Source organism: Cygnus atratus, chromosome 15 (assembly GCF_013377495.2).
Source record: "Cygnus atratus isolate AKBS03 ecotype Queensland, Australia chromosome 15, CAtr_DNAZoo_HiC_assembly, whole genome shotgun sequence".
In the NCBI taxonomy this organism is placed as follows: Eukaryota; Metazoa; Chordata; class Aves; order Anseriformes; family Anatidae; genus Cygnus; species Cygnus atratus.
Window position 1 is genome coordinate 835,001 of NC_066376.1, and position 23,576 is coordinate 858,576.

Here is a 23,576-nt window from a genome sequence, read left to right on the forward strand (position 1 = left end):
GGCCTGTTAGCCCTGGAGGTGGGCGGGACGGAGCAGTGATGCTTTTAGGTGGCAAAGGGACCTTCCACAGCTCATGAGCCAGAGAGGTGTTAGTGACTGATCCAGGAGACCATGTTGATTTGGAATCACTGTTTCTGGCTACTAAAAGACAAAAAGACGACCACAGTCACTACACTGCTGAGCTTTCACCTTGCTAGAAATAAAAGCTGCTAAATTTGAGTAAAATCAACATCTGAGTTACCACTGAGACCCCAGGACTACTTTTTAATTGACATTTAGCATATACACGAAGCAAGAAACAGCAACTCAGAGCAGTATGAGCAGACATTACCTGAAGTGCTTTGTGCTGTACTGCTGAGGGAAACATTGTAGTTGGAGGCACGAATGGATGACCAGGCACTAGTTGAAGGCAGCGTGGTGTTCAAAGATGAGGATGACCCTATAATAAAAACAGAAAATCAGTCACAGTGCAGTGCATCAAAAACGCAAAGAAATTAAAAGGCATAACTTAGGGTCCAGACTGAGCACGTCTGCAGAGTCAGATGAGGGACCTTCTCCACTCTTAGTCCTAATTTTTAAGTAAAAGTAAGTGGTGGCAAGCACACTCAACATTAGGAAGCACCCTACACTCACTGCAAGCTAAGCTGGTTATGTTACTGCAGCGGCTGGATCGCCAAAGCTTGCTTCCCCACCTTCATACACGCCGCCTCTCTGTGCACAGGAGGATTACATCAGAATGCACATCAGCAGTGTTTGCTCACTAACTGCATTCTTGAAATAACTGCTGCACTGCATCAAGTAGCAGTGCCTGATCCAAAGATGAGCTTTTTAGTCATGAAATCCACAATACAAAAGACAAACACAGAGATGAGAAAGCAGCAAACACATTTCCAAGTAAATCGTCTCTCTATGTGACTGAAAAAAGACAGCTGCACAATTAATTGGAAAACGTATCATCTGAACATACCACTGTTCCTGTCCCTGAGGTGGTCAACTTCCCGCACAGTATTAATTGAAAGATTGTTTATGACACTGCCAGGAGTGACGTAAGGGTCAGTTTCAGGGTCGATGTTTGGATAACCTTTCCATGGCTCACCAGGACGAAATTCTAGGAATAGAGATTCAGATAAGTTTTTTTTTTTTTTTTTTTTTAAACAAACAACACAAAATAGTTGTCTAAGCAATACTTCTCTTAAGAGATGTCTTAAAATACTAAATCGTTTAAGTATTTAATTTACTTGAGTCCTCACTGTCTTCATTTCTGGGTTTTTTTTGGTCCCATCTCACCAGGGTAAAATTCTAAAGCACGGAGATACACTACTTTGCACAATTAAACTACTGCTTTCTATTTCTTTCTGCTAAAAACACATCCTAAATGTTTTTTTTTGCAGGTTGTTTCCCTGCCCATCCACATGTAATGACCAAGGAACCCAGAAGAAACACTGCTGAAGAGTAAGAACCGTGAGAACGGTAAGCGTTGGTGGTGCGTACCTGGTGGCCAGTTAACACTGCTAGAGCCATTAGGCGATTTGGCACGGGGCCAGCCATCCCCAATAGATCCAGGAGGACTGGCTGGTGAATTACTGCTGTTCATAAAGTCATACGGAGCAAATGGAGACTCTTCCAGCCTAAAACCACTTGAAATAGCACCTAATAATAAAAATAAAAAAAGTCAAGTATTTTCTATAGACGATTTTTTATATATATAATTACAATTTATATACAAGTAAAAATAGGCCCATGTAAAGCATTCGTAAAATACATAGCAGAATACACTATCCTCTTATGATGAGAAGTTACACAAGAAGTCATAGAGGTGTATATAGTCTAAAATGAAAGGTCCCTGAATAATTCAGGAGAAAACCCTAAGAATACAAGCCCACGAAATCCTCTCATTAGAGTAGTATACTTATTACATTTAACTAAAAGATTTTTTCAAGAGGGTAAGACCATTCTGTGAGACCCCAGCCGGATAACAGGTAAATATATTTCACGGTGGGAAGGCTCTTGGAAGAAGTAGCTACAAAACCTTTAAGACCTTTAGGTACTGCAAAGCTCTGTAAATTCTACTCATACTTCTGGGAGGAAAAGAAAAAAAATCACCAGTAGCAGAGCAAGAAACAAAAGCACTATTGCCCTGGTTTTGGCTAGGATAGAGTTAGCTTTCCTCCTAGTAACTGCTGTGGTGCTCTGCTTTGGATTTAGGATGAGAATAATGTTGATACCACGCTGATGTTTTAATTGTTGCAGAGCAGTGCTTACACCAGGCCAAGGACTTTTCAGCTTCTTGCTCTGTCCTGCCAGCGGGCAGGCTGGGGGTGCAGCAGGAGCTGGGAGGGGACAGACCCAGGACAGCTGACCCCAACTGGCCAAAGGGGTATTCCGTCCCAAATGGTGTCATGCTGAACAATCAATGTGGGGTGGCTGGCCGTGGGGCACACCCCTGCTCGGGGATAGGGTGGGCATTGCTCAGCGGGTGGTGAGTAATTGCACTGTGCATCACTTGTTTTGTGCACATCATCAGCAGTAGTACTATTGTCACTATTATTATTTTTATTTTCCTTTCTCTTCTGTCCTAATAAACTGTCTATCTCAACCCACAAGTTTTCATTTCACTTTTTTCTGATTCTCTCCCCCATCCCACAGGGCTGGAGGAGGGAGAGCGAATGGCTGAGCAGTGGTTTAACCCGGCCAGCAGCTGAGCACTACAGCTATACACAATCTGTTTGATTTTATGCAAATACCACAAGGAGAAGTTTAAAAGTTACATATTCCTCCAGAACTGTAGAATATCTTTCTTTTTGCCATCTAATAACTTTTACTAGTGCTTCAATACACCATAGCGTTCAAATGATCAAATTTGTAATGTTGCTGTAGTTGTAGGTAATGTTTTCTGAACAGCATCAACACTTGTGACTCCTGTGGGTAACAATCAGATGAAGTTTAGAGCAAGCAAGTGCAGTAGCAGGATGTCTCCACTAGATGTTTAAGGCAGCAAGCCATGTCATAGCATTAGAACAGCTGATGATTCTAAAAATACCCAAACAATCTGAGGACTAAATGGTAATAGGAGACTAGAGACATTTTACAACTATCTTTAGACCCTTGTGCTATAGACTCAAATTTTAACTGGACGAAATGTCAAGCAACTGAAACAGTTGAAATGTCATATGAATCCTGATCACTGGAATGAAATATAAAGCAACCAAATCTACCTCCTCTGAAAACAAAGTACACCGATGGTACTATTCTATTCCTTCTACACTCTCCCCGTTTTTGGAATGCAAATACATTCATAACTAAGATCTGTAACTAAAAGGTATCAGAAATTACCAGAATGTGTGCACACAGAATTAAATTACCATAAAACACCTTAAGACCAGCACAGTGGGGCTGGGGGTTGTGTTGTAGCTAGAATATCTAAAGCTTTTGTTTTAAAAATATATGAAGCATTCCGATCCAGACTAATGTAAACCTAGTAGCAATATTCACACTTCTTAGTCTTCAACATGAATCCTCCACAGTGTTTCTACTAGTCTCACCACAACATCACTTCTGTAAGTAAAAACATTCAAGAAAGCTATGGGCTGCTGTAGAAGACAAGCAGCAAAGTTGTCAGAGACAATGCAATACAAATTGACACCTGCAAGCAACACAAATATTACAACTGCAAGTGTAAATATGCAAACAGAGAACATTAAAGTCTGATGCATTATGTCAGATGCTATTTAATGACATATTTAACATACCATGTTTGCTGGAGTTTTGATCTAATGATGTGTTCACAGAAATGCTGTCTACTGTAGTCCATTTCCTCAACCGAGATTGTGGCTCTTTAATACTGCTCATATCCATGTTTACATTCAAGTTTGAGTTCATTCCTAAAAAACAAATATAGCTTATGACAGACAGACAAAACGCCTTTTTTCCACCAATTACCACTATTGTCCTAATCAACATTTAAGAGCATATTACTATGGTTATTTCATGCTTCTAAGTCTGTTTGAGAAACATTATAGCACTTAATACAGTGAACTTACTACAGACAGAAGCTTCAGCTAAGCAATGCAAAGCACTCTGAAGTTCTCAGTTGATGTCTTCATGCAAAAATATATCAGTGGAAGAAGCCATTGAAGAAAAAAATATAAACATCTTAAAAATGTGGCATTTCTAATACCAGTCTAGCATCAGTCTAACAATTCAACTCATCTGTACAAAGTGAAAGTACTGTACCTTGGAGAACTATGCTCAGTAATAACAGACACCTCTCTCCCAGCAGGAGGGTGTGTCTGTATTCATCCCTGTTCTGCAAAACTTAGGTATTGGCATTTATTGGCAGTTAAAAATCTCATCCCATTCTTATTCGGGCTGTTCAACAGGATACCTTAGCAGCTTCTGAACCACACTCAACACAGATGCATGAACACTCTGCATAGAGATTCACAAGTAATGCAACCACCTCCCAGCATCATTTATCCTGTTTGCACTGAGTATTAAAGCCTCACTAAGAGAAAAATACAACTTGGCTTTACCTTTTCTAAGCTGTTGTCTGTATTTCAAAATGTTTATCGACGAGAGAATCAACATAATTGTTGCCAACCTAAAGCAGTCCAAATATCTGTGAGAATCAACTATCTGGGGCTTGAACACACCCTCGCTTTTGACTGTGACATGCCTGCACTCTGTTACCAATTAGGGATTGCCAGGTCTGTAAAAATCCCTAATTCACAAATCACAGCTGGTTACATTTCCAACCCTTCAGATCTATTTACTTAATTTCTGAAAATAAGGCATGACGTTTTAACTTTGAGCAAGAGACACAGGGAATTTCTGACATCTTTACTAGAAATAACTTTATTCAAAACTGGAAACTGGTGCTTAATTCTGCTCCCAAATCAAAAGGCACTATCATACAGAAGCTTCCTCCCTCAAAGAACGAGGGGATGTTGATGCCAAGTTTTAGGAAGTATCATAGAATCACAGAATGGTTTGGGTTGGAAGGGACCTTAAAGATCATCCATTTTCAACCCCTCAGACACGGGCAGGGACACTTTCCACCTTCCAAGCCCCATCCAATCTGGCCTTGAAAATAAATGGAACAACTACTAACTGCTGAAATGGGGTGAGAAGTCCAATCACTCTGATTTCTAACACCTCTCCCTCTGTTGTCAGTACAGTAACCCATGCACCATAACCTTTCTATCAACTCCAAAGAAGCTTGCAGAAGTAAGACCTCTAAAAAGACTAGAAGGATCACAAGCTGGCAAATAGGCACATCTAGCTGATAAGGTTAATTCCAGCCCCTTGATAAGCACAGATCCACGTCCATAGCTCCATATTTGAAATCTGCACTGAGCTATGAACATCAGCATCTGGACATAACCTGAAATTCAGTCTTTCCAGAAGCCATTTTTCATATCTGATTGTGGAAGACTTCATATTCCTCAGCTATCTTTACCATTTGGCAGTACCACATGGTACTTCTTAATATCCAAGATTCTTAAATGCTGTAAATGAATTAGGATGTGACTGCAGCACTGGTTAACTGGAGAGAAAGAACACACAAACAACTGCCCCAAATCTCTGCTTCTAATGAACAAAGATCTAGAGAATCTTGACAAATTTGGTTACCTAGAAAGCAAACAGGACGTCCCTGCTTTCATGGCTGGGTCTCCTGATGCTAACGTTAGGACACGGAGAAAATAATATACCCATGAGATTTTCAAGACGACGACTTGGCAAATCCAGCTCCTTCTCACACGACTACACTACTATATGCACTTGGAGGATGATACCAGTACTCGTCTTGGCTCAATTTTTCACAGAAGGGTGAAGAAATTCCAGGAACCTGTTATTTCTACCCTTAGGCCTTTTATTTGAGGACTGTGTGGCTCCACTTGGTTATATAACTGTACAGTGCTACACCAAAAGGATCCCAAAGCATTCTTACATATACTGATGGTTCTTGGAACGTAGCAATAATTAAGGTGAGAAAAAAGCTGCTTAACAATATTTTAAGACATTTCAAACCAAGAAATATCATCTCTAATTGAAACAACAGGAATCTAATAGAGACAGGATGCAAATACTCAGTAAGAAGTTTGACAAGAAAGTTAAATATTCCTTTTGTTAGAACTAAAAGCACCTCTAATAGCTAAGCAAACTTCATGTTTATGCCTTGCACTTTGAATAAAAGCAGTAGACAGATCTTGATGCCAATCATCAGCAGCAACCATTAAGCAACAGCCTGGACTTAAGACTGGCCACAAGCAGAATTCCAGTGTGCCACATGCAATGCAACAGCATGGCTTGCACCGACCCACCGGCTCCGTACCACCACCTATAAGCACAAGGATTTCAGCAGCATTCTCTATTAAACTTTTCTACAAAGGGCAATGAGAATGCAGATGAAGTCAGCCCAACAGAACTGAAAGGATTAGAAGATCATAGAAGAAAAGCAAACTGAAACGGAGGAAAAAATAGGGGCAAATGGTATACACTTATACTAAGTATAAGATAGCATTAAAAAGGGACCTAAAATAAGGAGAAAATATACAAGCCTGGAATTTCTGAAGTAGAAATTGGACAGAAGCCTGGAAATGTAGGGAGAAAGAAACAGGAGATATTTGTATTTATAAGTTCCCAGACATTTTGCCTGAAATGAGACAACCATTCTTTAAAAATGCAGAGCATTTTAGCATAAAAATGCTAAAAGCCTTCTCTTCTGTTCAAAAGCACTAGAAGGTAAATTAACATTTTTTCTACCTATGCAATTCCAGATTAATTTAAAACTTTCTTAAAATTCAAAGAAATGAGACCACTTCAACAGATTCTTTGTAGGGCTTCCACTTAGTCTAAAAGTCCTTTAGCTTTAGTCCTTAGGAGTTGCATTTACAAAAGGACTAGGTCATCTTTGTGACCCATAGAATAAGAAAGAAACAAAAGCAGACAGACATTCTATAAGAACATAAAACATTTTGCACTAAAAGAGACAATTTCTGGGAATGAGTGTACTTGTGAAAAAAGTTACTTGGTGAACAAAGGTAACTTGGATGAGTCCCATAAAGAATTACTACTACTGTTAAAATGGAAAATACTAACAGGATTGCAACCGCTATTGTTTTCGGAGGAGGAAGACTCCAGGCACAGTTAAAAGAAAGGCTGTGTCCTGTGTCACAAAAGCACTGACTGACTGTATGAAATTAGCATGGAGAAACCCACCTATAGGGAAGCTGCTGAATGAATTTATTGGTGATGGCCCTTTCTGTAGCTCAGGAGTAGTATGGGGTATGACATTCTCAAGGAAAGATTTCATGGTGGGTTGATGGAGTGACTGCTGTTGAGACGGCGGAGTCTGCTGCTTCATTAACAGGTTTGGATCAAGCTGACGGGACTGTTGCATCATCTGTTGCTGCATACTAAGAGATCGACCCTTAAAAAAACAAAGCAGTTACAATATAAGTAGTCAAAAGCTTTTCCACATTTAAAGAAAGATAATGAAATGCATTTCTGTTCTGTGCATCTTAGCACAGCAAAAATCCAGCATTAAGCTAAAGTGTATTGTTAAAATCCTATTCATTCTTGCACACTTTTATATAGCTTGTAACAAAAAATACAGCTTAGGATGAACAACAGTTTTTAAAGATTATTTGAAAAGTTAATAATAAATGTATTTACCTGCTGCTCCTGCTGTTGACGACCACCAGAAGGCATGCTTCTTTGATTCTGCGCTTTTTGCTGCTGAGCCAACAACCGCTAGGAGACAGTGTTTTGGTGTTGTTGTTTTTTTAGAAAAAATCATATCTGAGAAGTTTCTACTTATAGTTTCAAACAGAACACAGAGCATCTACCTTTTTAGCTTACCTGTAACTGGGAGATCTGAGAAAGCTGGTTTAACTGGGACAGTTGATTCAACATGGCTACCTGTTGTGGGCCAAAAAGTGGGCTCAGGCCACCGTTGTTTGGTGCATACTTCAGTAATGATACTGGAACCTGCAGAATGGACCAGTACAAAGAGCGACTGACTAACATGTGCAAGTACTTATACAAGGTGTAGAACATTATAATATCTGGTTGTCCTGGTTTCAGGTAGGACAGAGTTAATTTTCCTCCTAGTAGCTGGCAGGGTGCTATGTTTTGGATTAGAATGAGAAGAGCGCTGATAACATGCTGATGTTTTAATTGTTGTAGAGCAGTGCTTACACCAAGCCAAGGACTTTTCAGCTTCTTGCTCTGTCCTGCTAGCGAGCAGGCTGGGGGTGCAGCAGGAGCTGGGAGGGGACAGACCCAGGACAGCTGACCCAAACTGGCCAAAGGGGTATTCCATACCATCTGACGTCATGCTGAACAATATATAGGGGGCCGGCTGCTCGGGGATAGGCTGGGTATCAGTCAGCGGGTGGTGAGCAATTGCATTGTGCATCACTTATTTCGTACACATTATTACTATTAATACTATTTTTTTTTTCCTGTCTTAATAAACTGTCTTTATCTCAACTCACAGGCTTCACTTTCCCGTTTCTCTCCCCCATCTCGGAGAGGGAGGGGGGAGGGTGAGCGAACGGCTGTGTGGTGTTTGGCTGCCAGCCGGGCTAAACCACAACACTGGTTAACAGTTGCCTCTTTTTGAAACACTAATTAGGCCAAAGTAGTTTTCAAATATTTACAGAATAAATACCAGCAACACTGATAAACGGAAATTTTTTCTGAAGCAGCATTTTGGTAGTTTATACACAGAAAGTTCTATGTACTCAGTTACCTGAGGGGATAGTAATGGAGGAGGCACTTGAGCACGTGGATTAGGCTGAGATGAATTAAGAGGTTGTGCTGGAGGCTGCTGCATGCTCCTGGGCTGTGCTGCTATATTACCAACACCAAACATACTGGGATTGCCATTCTGGGGAAAAGACAGATGGTTAGTGACAATGAAATACTTCTGCTACTTATCCCACCCCTATACATTTGAATTAGAAGTTAAAAACATATCAATCACATTAGTAGCTAGGACAAATCATAAAAGGTTTTAAATGCTGTCAAGTAACATGCCAAGGACATGCACACAGCCTTACCTGTCTAACAGAATTCAAGTTTTGCATACCCAGCCCTGCTAGGGAGCCAAGGGCTTGGTTAGGTAGTGCACTATTTGAAGGGGGAAGCTTCATGTTTTGATTGGACATAAACTGCATGTTTTGGGACTCGTCTGCTACAATGCCATCCTGATTGGACAGACAAACCGATGCGCAACAACCAGCCAGCAAGCAAGCAGAAGGGAGAAACCATTGCCAGGAACAGAAGGGAAGAGTCACATGACAGTCCAGCATCAGCAGGAAATAGGCAGAAAACAAAAGAGATCAGGTTAGTTATTTGCACTGCAAATGAGCTACAGAAAGTGCTTAGTATTATATATCAGTAAGTTAAAAAGAACAAAACATATCTTATGGATCAACAAGAAGGCACTAAGTTTTCTCTCCACTAAATGCAGAAAGCTAAGGAGCACACAAATAATTACCTAGAATGCTGAGTCAAAGAAGTTAAGAATGTTCCCCAGTAAGACACCTACTAACCTTATCAAAGTAAGGACCGCGATCCATGGAAGACTCTTTGGAAATCTGAGGACGAGAACCAGGGCCTTTTCCAACCACACGATTGTAATCTCCAACATTGAGGCCATGCTTATCCATCTCCATTCTCTTATCTTGCAATATCCCTAAGAAAAGGTGAGACTTATGGTGATGACATTGAAGGATTATTCAGTTTCCAGATAAACTAGAATAGGTTTATGCTTATGAAATATCGAATGAATACTGCTTTCAAGCTAGATACTAATAAAAGAAAGCATCAATTTAGCTTTAAGCGGTCTGGGCTTTGCTTAAAAGGAAAGGAAACACTATGAATCAACAGCTACAGACAACTCAAAACTTGGAATGAGCAAAGCGTCAACATATTTTGCTAGGCTTCACAAAAAATACTATTCTCAGTTTGCTCTTAAAAAACAAGACAAGTATAATTAAGTTTCCAAGTGTTAATGGCACCAAAAAAAAGCAGCACCAAGCACTGTATTGGCTTTGAAGTTGTATCTTTATCTTATCTCCCTCATTCTTATAAGATTTCAGAGGCCTTTTAATTTGATTCAGTTATTGGGTGGGTGGGGGGAAATCACTACCACCAAAAATCTTATTTAGCTGAAAACAAAATTTAAAAATATTTGTTTTTATTAAAAGCTAATTGTAAAATTTATCTTCTACTGTTAACGCCACTAGGCAAGTTAGAAGATCAAAATATAAGCAGTAGTTAAGCAGTCTTTAATACTTTACCGCAAGCAATGGAAGAGAATTACTTTCCCAACAGATGTTTTAAATTCAAATTTAAAAATTGAAATAATTTAAACGTGAGTTTTTCTATTAATATTTAAATCTAAAATGCAAAGAACAGGTTATTTGCATAACATAGACTGTGAAAATACCCAATTTTAAACTAGAATTTAAAGAAGTGCAACTACAATAAAGTCAGTGCCACAATCACTTTCCATTAAATATTCTATCATATATTGTTGTAAAGGTGCTAAATATATTTTTATTTGCTAGAGGAATCATAATGGCAAACAGTTCCAAATAAAAACTGCTCAAGTGATTTTGCATTCAAGTATAAATGTACCTTAAATAACTGTTCAGTATTAATTTATTTCTTAGAACTGAAAATGTGTTTCCAAGAACAAACCACAATGAGTGTGGTATTCAGAACATTTCTGTTTATATTTTAGCGAAGTTGTTCTGACAGCAGTCTAGATACTTAGGTTAAAAAAAACCCACACCACGAAAACATTCTTTCATGCCAGCTCAGTATGTACAAGCTTAGCTTGATTTACGGATGAACATTACTGTAGCAATCAGGTAATTCAGGTATGTAGCAGTATATGCACAATTATTATTATTATTTTTTCTCTACAAGGGCATTCTTTTTCTTTAAGGAAATTCTTTATTTATGCACACACACATATATAAAGGAAATTACTATAAATATAGCAATTTACAGAATTATATAAGCTAAAAGAGACTGGAATGGAAAGCTATAAAACCTAGCTAGGTTTTCCCTTTCTTACCTCCAGACATGTCCATCTTATTGCTCTGTATGGTTTCTTCTGGTGATTCTCTCTGAAGTAATAAAATGAATCATAATTATTTAATAATAATCTTTTTAAAAGCTAAAATTAAGAGATTCATATATATTATTTCAATTCAAACCTGCAAGAAAAAAAGACATCAAGGTAAATTAGACTATTTAAAAAGCATTTTCTCCCTTTGTCACCCATTGAAAACAGGTACCTTCACCGAAATACACATGTAACAGTAAGTAAAAACAACAGACTACTGGATGAATACCTGGGTAGTGTTTACAACATCGCCTTTCATCGGTAAATAGGTCTTTCTATGCTGAGAATGTAAAAAGGAAAAGGGGATCACAGAATCATTAAGGTTGGAAGAGACCTCCAAGATCATCTGGTCCAACCATGCCCCTTACCATACTCTCTTGTAGTGAGGGGCCCAAAGCTGAACACAGCACTCGAGGCGCAGCCTCACCAGAGCAGAGTACAGGGGGACGATCACCTCCCTGCTCCTGCTGGCTGCACTATTCCCAATACAAGCCAGGATGCCGTTGGCCTTCTTGGCCACCTGGGCACCCTGCTGGCTCATGTTCAGGCAAGCATCAGCCAGCACCCCCAGATCCTTTTCCTCTGAACAGCTTTCCAGCCACTCTGCCCCAAACGTATAGCATTGCATGGGGTTGTTGTGACCACAGTGAAGGACTCGGCACTGAGCCATGCTGAACCTCATTGCATTGGCCTCTGCCCATCAGTGCATCCTGTCCAGGTCCCTCTGCAGGGCCTCCCCACCCTCCAGCAGGTCGACACTTCTCCCCAACTTGGTGTCGCCTGCAAACTTACTGAGGGTGCAAATTTACATCCTTCCTTACTGAGGGATGGGTGATAGGGAAGATGAACAGACGTAAAAGAAAAATACTATGAAAGAGAACATTAGACAATTAAGCATTTTCATTTTTGTGCATTATAACTAACACTCTAAGACAGTGTTACAGATGGGAAAGGTATAATACTTACTGAAAAACTAAGATTTGTGAATTGCTTAATGAATGGATTGATCCATGTTTCATCTTGCTTATTTCCACCTTTCATTATTCCCTTAAAAACAGAAAGGAATTCCTGTGATACTCAGATATTGTTTACCCCCTACTGCTTAAAATAAACCACAAAACGTTATGAATGAAGATTAAAGCTTAATGGTACACCACCCAGTGCAGCAATCTGTTCTTAGCTTTTATAAATGACAACAATGCAAAAGCCTTAACTACCTTCTATGGGAAGTCATAATTACCTTCGTGGGCATTTTTTTCATATATGGTGGCCAATTTAAAGATGGGTTAGCTTCTTGTGAAGAACTGCTGTTCCACATTCCAATCTCTACATCCTCTTCTTCCTCCCAGCTGGTCTGACGACTGCCAGTCAATGGCATATCATCTCCACACCAACTATCTTGCATAGATTTAGGCCCTTGTTGTGAAAAAAAAAACAACACATTGTTTTGTTTGAAATGTTAAAGGTCTCCATGCAAATCAGCTACTAAGAACAGAAACTAAAAGTGAAGCAGTTATTATTTAACCCTGACAAGCTTCAGATCAACAACAGTCTGGTGGTGAAGGAAAGAAACACCAACGAGCAGCTGCTGTGACAAAAATGCACCACGAGGATATTGGCACCAGTATTAATCAGCTGCCCTTAACGCAGACAGAAGTTAGCTTTACATTTACTTCAAGACAGAAACCTTCAAAAAAGTAAAGTTTTTAGATAGGTATTTCACTTTTAGTGTCTTTATTCAAAGATGGTGCAAAAAGCACTCACCAGGTTTATTTGAAGCCTGTTGACCAAGAGAAGCGTTTCCCCAGCCAGAGGTGCCTCCTGCATCGCTGATGGGTTCTCCCCAGCTAGTACCAGTATCCATGGGCTTACCCCACGCTGAAGTTCCATTATCTACAGTAGTGGCTGGAGTAGAAGGCTCTCCCCAACCTTTTCAAAGCAGTATGAGTTACTGGCATGTTTTTTAACAGGACTTTAAAAGCCACTTAAAAGAATCACGTGCTTTGCCTTTTCTAGGCCCATAGCATACAATAAAAAGCACATTAATACACATTTACATTCTGCATGGAGGTAATTATTACAACTGTAAGCTGTTCCGTAAAATATGCAAAAATACAAATTCCGTATGTAAATAATTTCATTTTGATAATAAAAATTTCTAAGATACTAAGTTCCTATGATCTGCCCCTTATATTTAAGTTATTCCTCTTTGCAGTTGAAAAAGACAGCACAAAATACTTTGCATATACCACACAAACTCATCTACAAGTATTATTTACTGTCCCCAATACTACAAGATTGCAAAGGCTGATCTTGAGTTCATATAACACAACCATCCTTCATTCTGCCTTGTAGTAGCTCAACTTTTTTTTTTTGATTCTTCGGCAAAATTAATTTTAAGTCTTAGAATTAAATGAAGAAGAAAACTTTCATTCCTCAAATATTATTTTTAACATTTTCCGTGTTCCCACTCCACAGAATTCCAGCAGAGCTGTTTAGCCTTTGTTACTCAAGCTATTTAAAACGAGAACAGAACTTCTGATTTGTATGAAGTTATCAAATGTTTAAAAAAAATGCACACAAAAAGATAAAAAAATAAAAAGGTACTTCCATTGCCACTTTCCCCTTTCCACTCTGAAACTGAAGTATTGTTATATGAAACGAGAACAAGAGAACTGTTTTACAATTAAATGAAAATACAAATTTGCGTAAAACCAAGTCTTACCAGAACCCGAACTGCTCTCCTTGCTAGACATGGCACTTGAAGACAGTAGCTGCTGATGTACCTGTGCTTGCTGGTCTGAACTGCTGCTACTGTTTGGGACATTTTTATTCCACATATTCACATTTTTGTAGTTGTATTTGCTTGGATCACCCCAAGCAGAAGTTCCATCATCAATTTCCATTTTGCGGCGTATTGATTCAGGGGATGGCTCCTCCCAACCAGTGGGTTCCTCCTCCTTTGCTGGGGCTGGCATCGGTCCACCCAGCCAACCTGACCCCGGTGGTTTACTGGTGGCGGATGGCGCTCCCCAAGATCCAACATCTTGTTTGTTCCATTCCGGAGAGTTGACTGGCTTTGACGAATCCCCCCAACCTTGAGGCTGACTGGATTTAGGAGGGTCTCCCCAGCCCTGGTTCTGATTAGACTTTGCAGGCTCATCCCATCCTGAAGAATTATTTGGGTTTGTATTACTACCTCCCCAAGTAACAGAATTTGATTTACCTGGCTCATTCCAACCAGATACTGATCTGTCACTGTCGCTACCTCCTGAACTAGATTTCTTAGCCTCACCCCAATGGTTACCTCTTGAATTTTCACCCCAGCCATCACTGGTAGAAACTGCCCAACCCTGGCTGGCCTTTTGCCCATCGACCCATCCCTGTTTGATCTTCTGTGTGTCATTCCAAGATGACTTTTCTTCTTTGCCACTTCCCCATGATTGATTGCTCTTGACCATTACTGTAGCAGCAGAATCCTCTTCCCACCCCCCTTGGCTATTTGACCCTTTGGAGTCTCCCCACCTTGTAGCAGACTTTGGATCTCCCCACCCTGATACAGATGAGGTATCATTATTATTAGGGCTAGGTCTATCCACACACCCCCCTGAGCTGGAAGTCTGTGTCACAGAGCCTCCCCAGGCCTCTGTCCCATTGTCAGTTTTTCTTTCACCTCTTGGTGATGTTTCGGTATCCCAGGCAGTGTTCTGTTTGATTGGAGTCTGTCCCCAACCAGAGTTGGAAAGGACACGCGGATCTAAGTCAGTTCTGTTCACTATACTTTGGAGTAATGCATGCTGGTCAACTTTTCTTCTCTCTCGATTCTGTCCTTCTGTAGTAACTCTGTCTTCATGGCATCCAGTGCTCTCTGTACTACCTTCACTGTCCCCCGTACCTGTTTTGGCCCATGAGCTGTTCTGCTCAGTTATCTGAGACACAGCAGAACTCTGGCTGTTAAGGTCATCCTCTTCAGTAGATTTCCATCCATTTGTAAACTTCCTGGTATTTCCATTTACACTTTCATTGGAATGCTGATTACTAGGCAGTTTACTCCATTCACCATTTGAAATGTTAGTGCCAGTGTTTTGTGCAGGGTTGCCCCATCCTCTTCTACTTCCGCCAGCACTTGCACCATTTCCACTTCCCCATGGCATATTCTGGGAGTTGACTGTCCCTGCTTCCCACACCCCTCCTCCTTTATTCCCATTGATTTGAAAGTTAGTGCTGCCAGGCCCACTAATGCCCGACTGCATTAGAGTTGCATTCACAGTGTCACCATTAGCTTGGCTGTTCGGGCCTGAACATTTGTCTCCAGAGTAATTAGAACCATAGGCACCCCATGTAGTACCATAAGATCCACCATTTTTCGCCTCACCATTGCTAAGGTGAGAAATGGAAGTGCCATTTGTAACTGGAGAGGCCTGAATCTGAGAATGATTCATTGTGCTCACACGCCAGGCCCCATGCCCTGTATTATTAGGCAGTTCGTTAATCTGCACTGAACCAGCAGAGTTTGGTAAACTAGAGGTCATAAAGTTAGTAGTGTTATTTGGTCCATTCATTTCAGTGTTAAGGTTTTGAGGTTGCCCACTGAATGAAACCTTCCTTGTACCATTTACTTCAGAATCACAATTTTCCTGAAGGCTTCCCCAGGAACCATGGGCTGAACCACCCACTTTAGAGTTAATACTCTGACTGTTAGATATCTGACCTATGGTACTGCACTGAATATTTGTGCCAGAATTACCACTCCCTACAGACCCTTTCAGGGCATGTCCATTGTTCTCCAATACAGGCCAGGCACCATGGTTGCCATTTGAATTCAAAGTGCTTGGATTTAACCCTCCATTTGATGAAGAGTTTATGGTGCCCCAAGCATTCATTCTATTGTTGCTACTTTCAGATTTGCTGTCAGGAGCATCCACAGAAACTTGACATGTGCTTATTATGGTCCCATGGGATAAACCCCATGGTCCATTAATACTTCCATTGCCCACATTATTGCTGTTGCTACCAACCACAAACTTATTTTGAGAACCATGTCCAATGCCATTTCGAATGCCATCATTTTCACCACTTGTGCTCCCTGAAGCCATTATAACGAGGTTTCTCTCTGACCCAGAGCTAGAGGCAGAGTCAGTGTCCATACATTCTGATGTCAACTCTGGGTCACTGCCAGTGATTGATGGCCATGCTTCTTTGTCAGAGCCGTCTACAATAACTTTATCCCAGTTTGTGCTGGAGTCACTGTTTGAAGAGACTGGTCCCCAGTGAGAATTTTCATAATGGGATCCTAGACCACTGTGGTTCAGATCTAAAGATAAGGAAAGTCCAAGAACAGTATTATAAATATAGCATTGTTACTTCATTGAACAGAAGACAAAAACTTACAAAGATACTAAGCCAAGAATTACCTTACTTATTTTAACACTAGTTACTGAAGATTACAGAAAAAACTACAGTACAGCTGCTTAGAACATTGCTGTACGTATAACCTAGAACAATTTGCACTAGCCATGTGAAGTGGCATTTTCTCAAAGCATAATAACACAGTTCTTTTTTTCCCCAGAGAAAGGTGTGTTGTTTTTTTTTTTAATACTCTTTATCACCACATAAAATATTTTATATAAAAAAACATACATGTTTAAAATCAAAGGAATTCTGAAAGGCAGGAATCTGAACTGGATATTAAACTGACCTAGCAGTAGCAAATGCTATGTGCCAATAGCTGGAGAAACACACAACATTAAAAAGATGTTATATAAGATTTCTTAAATACAAGTTATCTTTCTTCTTTTATACAACAATCAAACACAAAACTCACAAGACCAATCTGAAGTTCTGCTGCTGCAGAAGCACAGATTAAGTGTAGTAGCTGAACTACTGCTTCATTTTCATTTATGTAAGAATTACTGTTTCTTATTCAATTAATAGGCTGATTACATCCAGTAATAAGGAAGAAATACATCTCAATTCACTTACAAACTTTTCATGGTTAAATACATACACCATGAAGTATTTGCTATAAAATTAAGTGCTGCAAATTTTCAAATTTCATTTCATATTTCTAAAGCTTTATCAGAGAGATTTTTTTTCCAAATTGTTAAATCGAAACACAGGTGCAGCAGAAGATGAAACTATAAAAGTATGAAGCATGTGGGAAAACTGTAATGAAGAGGGCAACAGAACACAAATACAAAACCTGTCAGTGCAATTTTTTTTGTAGTATTTCCCCTGAACTGAAAGAACAGTAGCAAGTCACATTTGGCTGCCCATTAAAACATTGTGTTTTGTTTCTTAATAATAAAGACATTTACTTTTCTCAGTAATGTTTCCCCTTACTTAAAAAAGTTTTTGTGCTCCTATTCATTCTTATTTAATTACTGGATTTGCATAGCGCATGCCTCACATCTGACTGGAAAAGGCTATGGTCACATCAGCTGAATACCTTTATGAAGTTGTACCTGTCCGTGTTGACAGACAGAGCTCACAGTAACGAAATGCCCCAATCACACATCCTTAGTCTTCTCAAAAGCTGTTTATACAACGTTTAGGGACTGGCTGCTTTTAAAATACAATGCTAATTTATAAGCCTCACGTGTTTCCTAGAAACACATTTTAATTGTGAAGCCTGAAAGGAAGCTGGCAGTCCCTCCAGTTCCTCCCTTCTGCTACAGGGAATGCCAGTTCTGTACAAGAACTTCTGAAGCCCCCAAATGCTGATGTACACCAATCCCCTACATACAAGTAGTAACAAGTAACTGAGCATCAACTACTCTACTAAAGTCACAACTGCCACCTACTTCAAGGTTAAAACATACAAGATGTAATTTCTGGCAGTAGCTCAGCTGTAAAACACAGCACGCATGTAAAGATATTTGGCATGAGCCAGTTCTCTGTACTCTGACTCCACCACCAAAAGGGCAGATGCAGTTTATCACATCTAAACATGACTGATGGATTTGAAGAAAAGCGCAAGTGATGTAGCTTTAAAGAGATCTTGATTCAGTGCTTGTCTCAAAAGGACTTTGAGACAGATGAGAGAATTAATTCTCTCATCCAGGATGAGAGAAGCTTAAGAAAGTCTAAACAATCAGAAAAGTTTCATGTGATAATTACAGCACGAGAAACAAGGATGCTGGAAACAGAATTTGGAATAGAGAAGTCGAAAAAGATCCATGGCGGGTAGAAATAGGGTGGCAGTGGTTAGAAATGACTGGCAGCTCCATAATCTCAAAAAGAGAACCATACAGCATCCTTGGGAGAACTCGAAGACATTTGTTCAGGTGAACACAATCTAGAACCTGCCCACTAATGTGGCACTAAAAACGCTGCAGTATCTGAGCGGCTGCCCAATGAAAACCAAGATTTCAAATTCTCAATGGTATTTTATAAAATGACATTTAACCTACATTAAAAAAAAAATAAGCAGAGTTCTCTGCATTCTCATGAACAAGAGAAGCAACGGTATTAAAAACTGTCCTAACAAGACAAAAATCTTGATTACGTAAGCATTACCCCAATAACATAATCAATGAAAAACAGCATGAAAGCATACAGATGGCAAGCAAGCCAGAGTGAAACGGCAAACAAACCCTAATTTGCACAGCAAGAGAATACATAGAAAGAAAACTTGTATTTATTAAAATTCTATTATACTAATTTAGATGCAATGCACAGTGTTAGCGAGCACAGTACACAAACACTGTATAATTGTTAATTTCTAGTCATCTAGACTCTTATCCTAGTACCTATAAAAACTACCTCGACTAACAATCTTTTTCCTGGACACAAGAATGTATCAGTGATTTCTCACAAGACACGGTTCAGAAATATTCCTAATTCAAACCTCCACAACCACAAACTCCTGAGATAAAATATACAAATACTGACCAAGCAAGCTATTATTTCTGATTTTTCATATCTGACAGATACCACAAAATAAACAAACACCTCAAAACTGAAAAATTAGTTGATGACACCATCACACTACTTAAACTAAACAGTAGGACTGAGGAGCCTAAGTTAAGAAATACCTGTATTCTGCTCCCTCACTCCCTCTCCTTCTCCAGCCACAGAATATAGTGGCGCACATGGTTTGTCAATACTATACCTTCCCAAATACTGTAGTTTTTGTCCTTACGAAAAGATGGACTTCAGTAAACAAGCTAAAAAGCACATTTGTTATGAAGGGACAAAACCAAAACCAAAGGGTTGCCTCACTGTATTTGTTAATTTCAGGTATCAGCTTCCCTGGGGTACAGAAAAAGGTCCCCAAGTCTGTCTGTCTTTTTAAAGTACTCCAACCCAAGAATCAGCAGACGTAGCTGCCTGCCTCTGAAATAGGTTCCGAACCGTTGAGGCAGGACAGGAGAGCCTGCAGCTAACCCAGCGCGACGGGCGGCTCTCCCCGCGACACGCTGGGCTCCGCACCCTCTGTGCCAGCACGGCCTTTGGCCCTTCCCTGCGCTGGGCACAGCGCCTGTGCAGCACCGCCGCGAGCTGCAACTCGCTGATCCACTGAAAATAATTAACCCTCAGGTGGGTCTGCCATCACACCAAAAAGCTGAACCGACTCACGAAGGGGATGAACTTGGCAGGCGGGAGGAGATTGGCACCGCCGTTTGGGAGCGGTGTTTGCGGTAACCTGGACATGCAGTGGGAGACTCTTTACAGTCTCATCTAGCAAACAAGGCACACAGCTCTACGCCCCAGGTACGTGCAACTCCTGCATAAACTTGGCGTTCAAAATCGGAAGGCCCCCAGACTGGGATTGTGATCACTTATTTCCTCCCCAGTGCTGTGAAATGCCTGATATAAAATTCAAGCTTACACAGATTATTCACTTTAATAACATCCAGATGCAATTCAACACGTAAGCATAAAGGTTAAAAAAAAAAGGACAATATTTTAGAGCTAAGCTGCCACATAGTCTAGGCTTCAAACTTTTTTTGGTATGAATTCTGACATTTCAGAAAATTAAAAATGTTTATCTAAGCGTAATACGATATGGCACACAAAGTATACTAAAGTCAGACATTCACACGACACATACTATTGAAAGACATAAGCCAAAGAATCAAAAAAAATCAAAGACATAACTGCGTGAAACATGTGACTACTACAAACACACAGTGTGAAAAAAAGGTGAGATTTAAATAGCTATGCATCACCTGACTGGTTAGGGGAGTGGCTCACCAAGTCCCGAATGGGAGGCATGCCTACAAAAAAAAAGCAAGAAAATTACAGGAGTGTTACTTAAGTAAACTAGGCTTTTGAGATCAGTCCCCAGACCACTCATTACTTTTAAATCATTTATTAGCACCGCCTTTTCAGAAAAATACCTCTCGAGAGCTCTCTCTCAATCTTATTAACAGCGCTAGTGTCAAGCAAGTCCTGAATCACCTTGCCTACAGCTCTGAACACAGCAGGAGAGACTGATAGCAAATCCAACTTCCTTCGTGCAGGCCTAGTGTTACTCTTTTTGCTGTTGTTGTTTGTTTTCAGCAATTTTGCTGCTTTTACCAAATATTTCCACTACCAGCTAGATTTTATACACTTGGCATTTAATTAGCCAATTAAAAATGCCCTTAATTTTAAAAGTTTGATTTATATAAAGGAAAGATCTATAGTCACTGAAACCGAAACTCATTGTTTTTGAGCTGCATTAATTTAGAATTTCAGAGGTAAGCCCTGAAACTCGAGCAAGTTCATCTCTCTTCTTTGAACAGTACACTTTTTCCCACCTGTAAGTTATCATTTGGCTACTTGATTTAGCAAACAGAAATAATTAAGTACAACCCAACTTCAATTTAAACTAAGCAAGTTCATTACAAACTTTCATTCACCACTTTCAGAGCTTCTTCCTTTTAAGTGCCTTACAGGCAGCATATGGAATCAAATTTAACATTTCATATCCACAAATTTTACAGGTGTAGACCATAACTGTTACATTTAAGGCAACGTTTCCTACATTAAGTCATCCTCTATCCCTACACACTCCAAATCCCAACTGCTCACCTCTTCCCTTACTCCTACAATAAGCATGGAAAAAAAACCAAAACCCCTTAAGTTACATGAAGATTTTTTTTTTCCAAAGGCTCCGGTTGCAACTGCTCAACTGCAAGATGCATAAAAATAAAGGAAGAGTGACTCATGTCAATGAAGGAATCAAAGCAACTCAGCAACTGGACAAAAGCCAGGATCCTGACGGCTCTCTTTTGTTTTCTTACATCCCACATTTGTAAGTAATTACTGCTAGCAAATATTTTAGTTCACTACATAAATCATCGTATTGTGGAATAACCACCTGGCTATTCAGACGTGTTACAAAGCATAAAGGCAATCAAGCATACCAAGGTAGCATTCAAAACCTTCCTTTCATGTGAAGTTTACATGTGGGGAAAAATTTCAGTAAAGCAAACATCTGAATTTGGTATGAAAGTGTTCTGGTGAAGAGCTACTTATGCAGATTTCTTAAAATAACCATGTTGGTACAAGACTATCTCCTTCCATAAGCTTCACACTGAAGATGACTGTCCACATGAAGTACAAAGAGGTATTTTTTTTGCCCATTAAACAAGCTGTAAAGTTAGTAGTACTTGCGTTTCCTGGCTTTTGTAAACACCTACCTGACATTACAACCACAGCTGGAACTCAGGAGATCCTACCCCAGGGCGTCTCAGAGAATGACAAACAACTGGAGCCTTTACTGATTTCAGCAATTCAGTCTAGCATTTTGAAGCTACAGTATTTCTTTTAGCCCTAAAATACATATCAATTCTAATATCCATTAAATAATACTTTAAAAGTCATAAACCTAATCATCTTCAAAGATATACTGTTAATCATAGAATCATTAAGGTTGGGAGAGACCTTCAAGATCACCTGGTCCAACCATCCCCCTACCACCAATGTCACCCACTAAACCATGTCCCTAAGCACCAGCTCCAACCTTTCCTTGAATGCCCCCAGGGACGGCCCCACTTCCCTGGGCAACCCATCCCAATGCCTGACTGCTCTTTCTGAGAAGAAATGTCTCCTTGTTTCCAACCTGAATCTCCCCTGGCACAACCTGAGGCCATTTCCTCATGTCCTAAAGACATAAGACATGTCCTTAAGGTATAAAATCTGTTAACCCAAACAGCCCGTACATGGATGTTCTTTCAAATTGAATAGATCTAAGGATGTGTCCCATTTCATGAGATTTTTTATAACTTGAGGTAACAAGGAGAGTACCTTGAAGCTGCTGTTGAAAGCTAAAAGAGGAACTGTGGAGAAGGAGCAAGGCTAAGGCAAGTAACAACACTATTTCCTTTCAGTTACAAAGACATCAAAACACATTAAGGTAGTCTTGCATGCTGCTGGACTATGGTCACCTCAACATTATTTCACAATCAATTCATTAGACAAGATTCTGAAACCATTACAGAATATTTCCCTTCACAGTCATCTTCCCTACATATCTCAATGTACTAATCTTCAGAACACCCGCAACAAACATTATTCCTCGTTATGGCAGAGGAAAGAACTTTCAAGCACACAGATACACGGCACAGAAAGAAATAGGCCTCCCCGCCCTACACTTGTCAAATCCGACCAATCCACCCTGCACAGACAGGAATGCCCCGAGCACAGCACATAATCAAAAAAGGCTCTGCCATCGCAGTGACTGACAGGACACTACAAATAATACAATACAATACAACTTCCGTAAGACAGGAAAGTAATTCGGCCAGCCTGTCTCTCTCCTAAAAGACTCTTACAACCTTTTAGTTACCAGTTGGACACATAGATCTACTATCCAAATAATTAACTTATTATTCAGAGAGCAGAACTACTGCCAGTAAAGCAGCTGCCCCTCAGACACTCAATACATCACTGCACAGGAACATATTGACATCTCCTAGCCTAAAGACTGCCCAGCCACACTAGCACAAAATTGAGCAAATCGGGGACGAATGTGATACACAAATGGGAATCCAACTAATTAGATACCAGGCTGCGGTTCACAAGAGAAGTTAAATGGAGGAAAGTATACTAAAAATCCTCTGGATGCAATTGAGAGGTTTAATAGGCTCTATAAAGAGTTACACTTTTAAAATTAGTTTACACGGGAACTTTTATTTAAATTACTACTTGCTGCCATACAATTTGACCAGTAGAGGACGTGTTCTGGAGAAAAAGTTTCATCTTAAAGAGACAGCAAGAACGTGAATGGGTGTTTGAAAACCTAACTATAGATGGGAATAAAATTACACAAGTAAAAAAAAAAAAGCTTCTAAAAAACAGTTTCTCGGAGTGATAAAGAGTTTTATCATTACATAATAAAAACAATACTAATGGAAAGCAACATCAGAAACATTCTTTAAGGGGCACACAGACTAAATGTTTTCCATGCTTTGATGTTAACCTTCATTTCAAACAC

The 23,576-nt window shown here is 39.8% G+C and overlaps 1 protein-coding gene across 7 annotated transcripts in view; it reads right to left on the reverse strand.

The window, feature by feature from the left end:
• Positions 1-23,576, reverse strand: part of TNRC6A (trinucleotide repeat containing adaptor 6A) — a 50,373-nt gene that overhangs the window by 3,317 nt on the left and 23,480 nt on the right. For 3 of the 7 annotated variants that reach the window (XM_050713890.1, XM_035563422.2, XM_050713889.1), the window contains 16 exons: positions 20,323-20,370; positions 13,875-16,463; positions 12,914-13,078; positions 12,390-12,565; positions 12,116-12,196; positions 11,099-11,150; positions 9,564-9,706; positions 8,759-8,896; positions 7,864-7,992; positions 7,678-7,755; positions 7,222-7,432; positions 3,750-3,881; positions 1,492-1,650; positions 968-1,108; positions 332-439; positions 1-141 (listed from right to left, as the gene is read on the reverse strand). The exon at positions 1-141 is cut by the window's left edge and continues 81 nt beyond it. In XM_050713890.1, the coding sequence (XP_050569847.1) occupies positions 1-141; positions 332-439; positions 968-1,108; positions 1,492-1,650; positions 3,750-3,881; positions 7,222-7,432; positions 7,678-7,755; positions 7,864-7,992; positions 8,759-8,896; positions 9,564-9,706; positions 11,099-11,150; positions 12,116-12,196; positions 12,390-12,565; positions 12,914-13,078; positions 13,875-16,463; positions 20,323-20,370 (4,491 nt within the window). The remainder of the gene's footprint in view (positions 142-331; positions 440-967; positions 1,109-1,491; positions 1,651-3,749; positions 3,882-7,221; positions 7,433-7,677; positions 7,756-7,863; positions 7,993-8,758; positions 8,897-9,563; positions 9,707-11,098; positions 11,151-12,115; positions 12,197-12,389; positions 12,566-12,913; positions 13,079-13,874; positions 16,464-20,322; positions 20,371-23,576) is intronic. The other 4 variants (XM_035563428.2, XM_035563424.2, XM_050713891.1 and 1 more) reach the window with 4 other exon arrangements.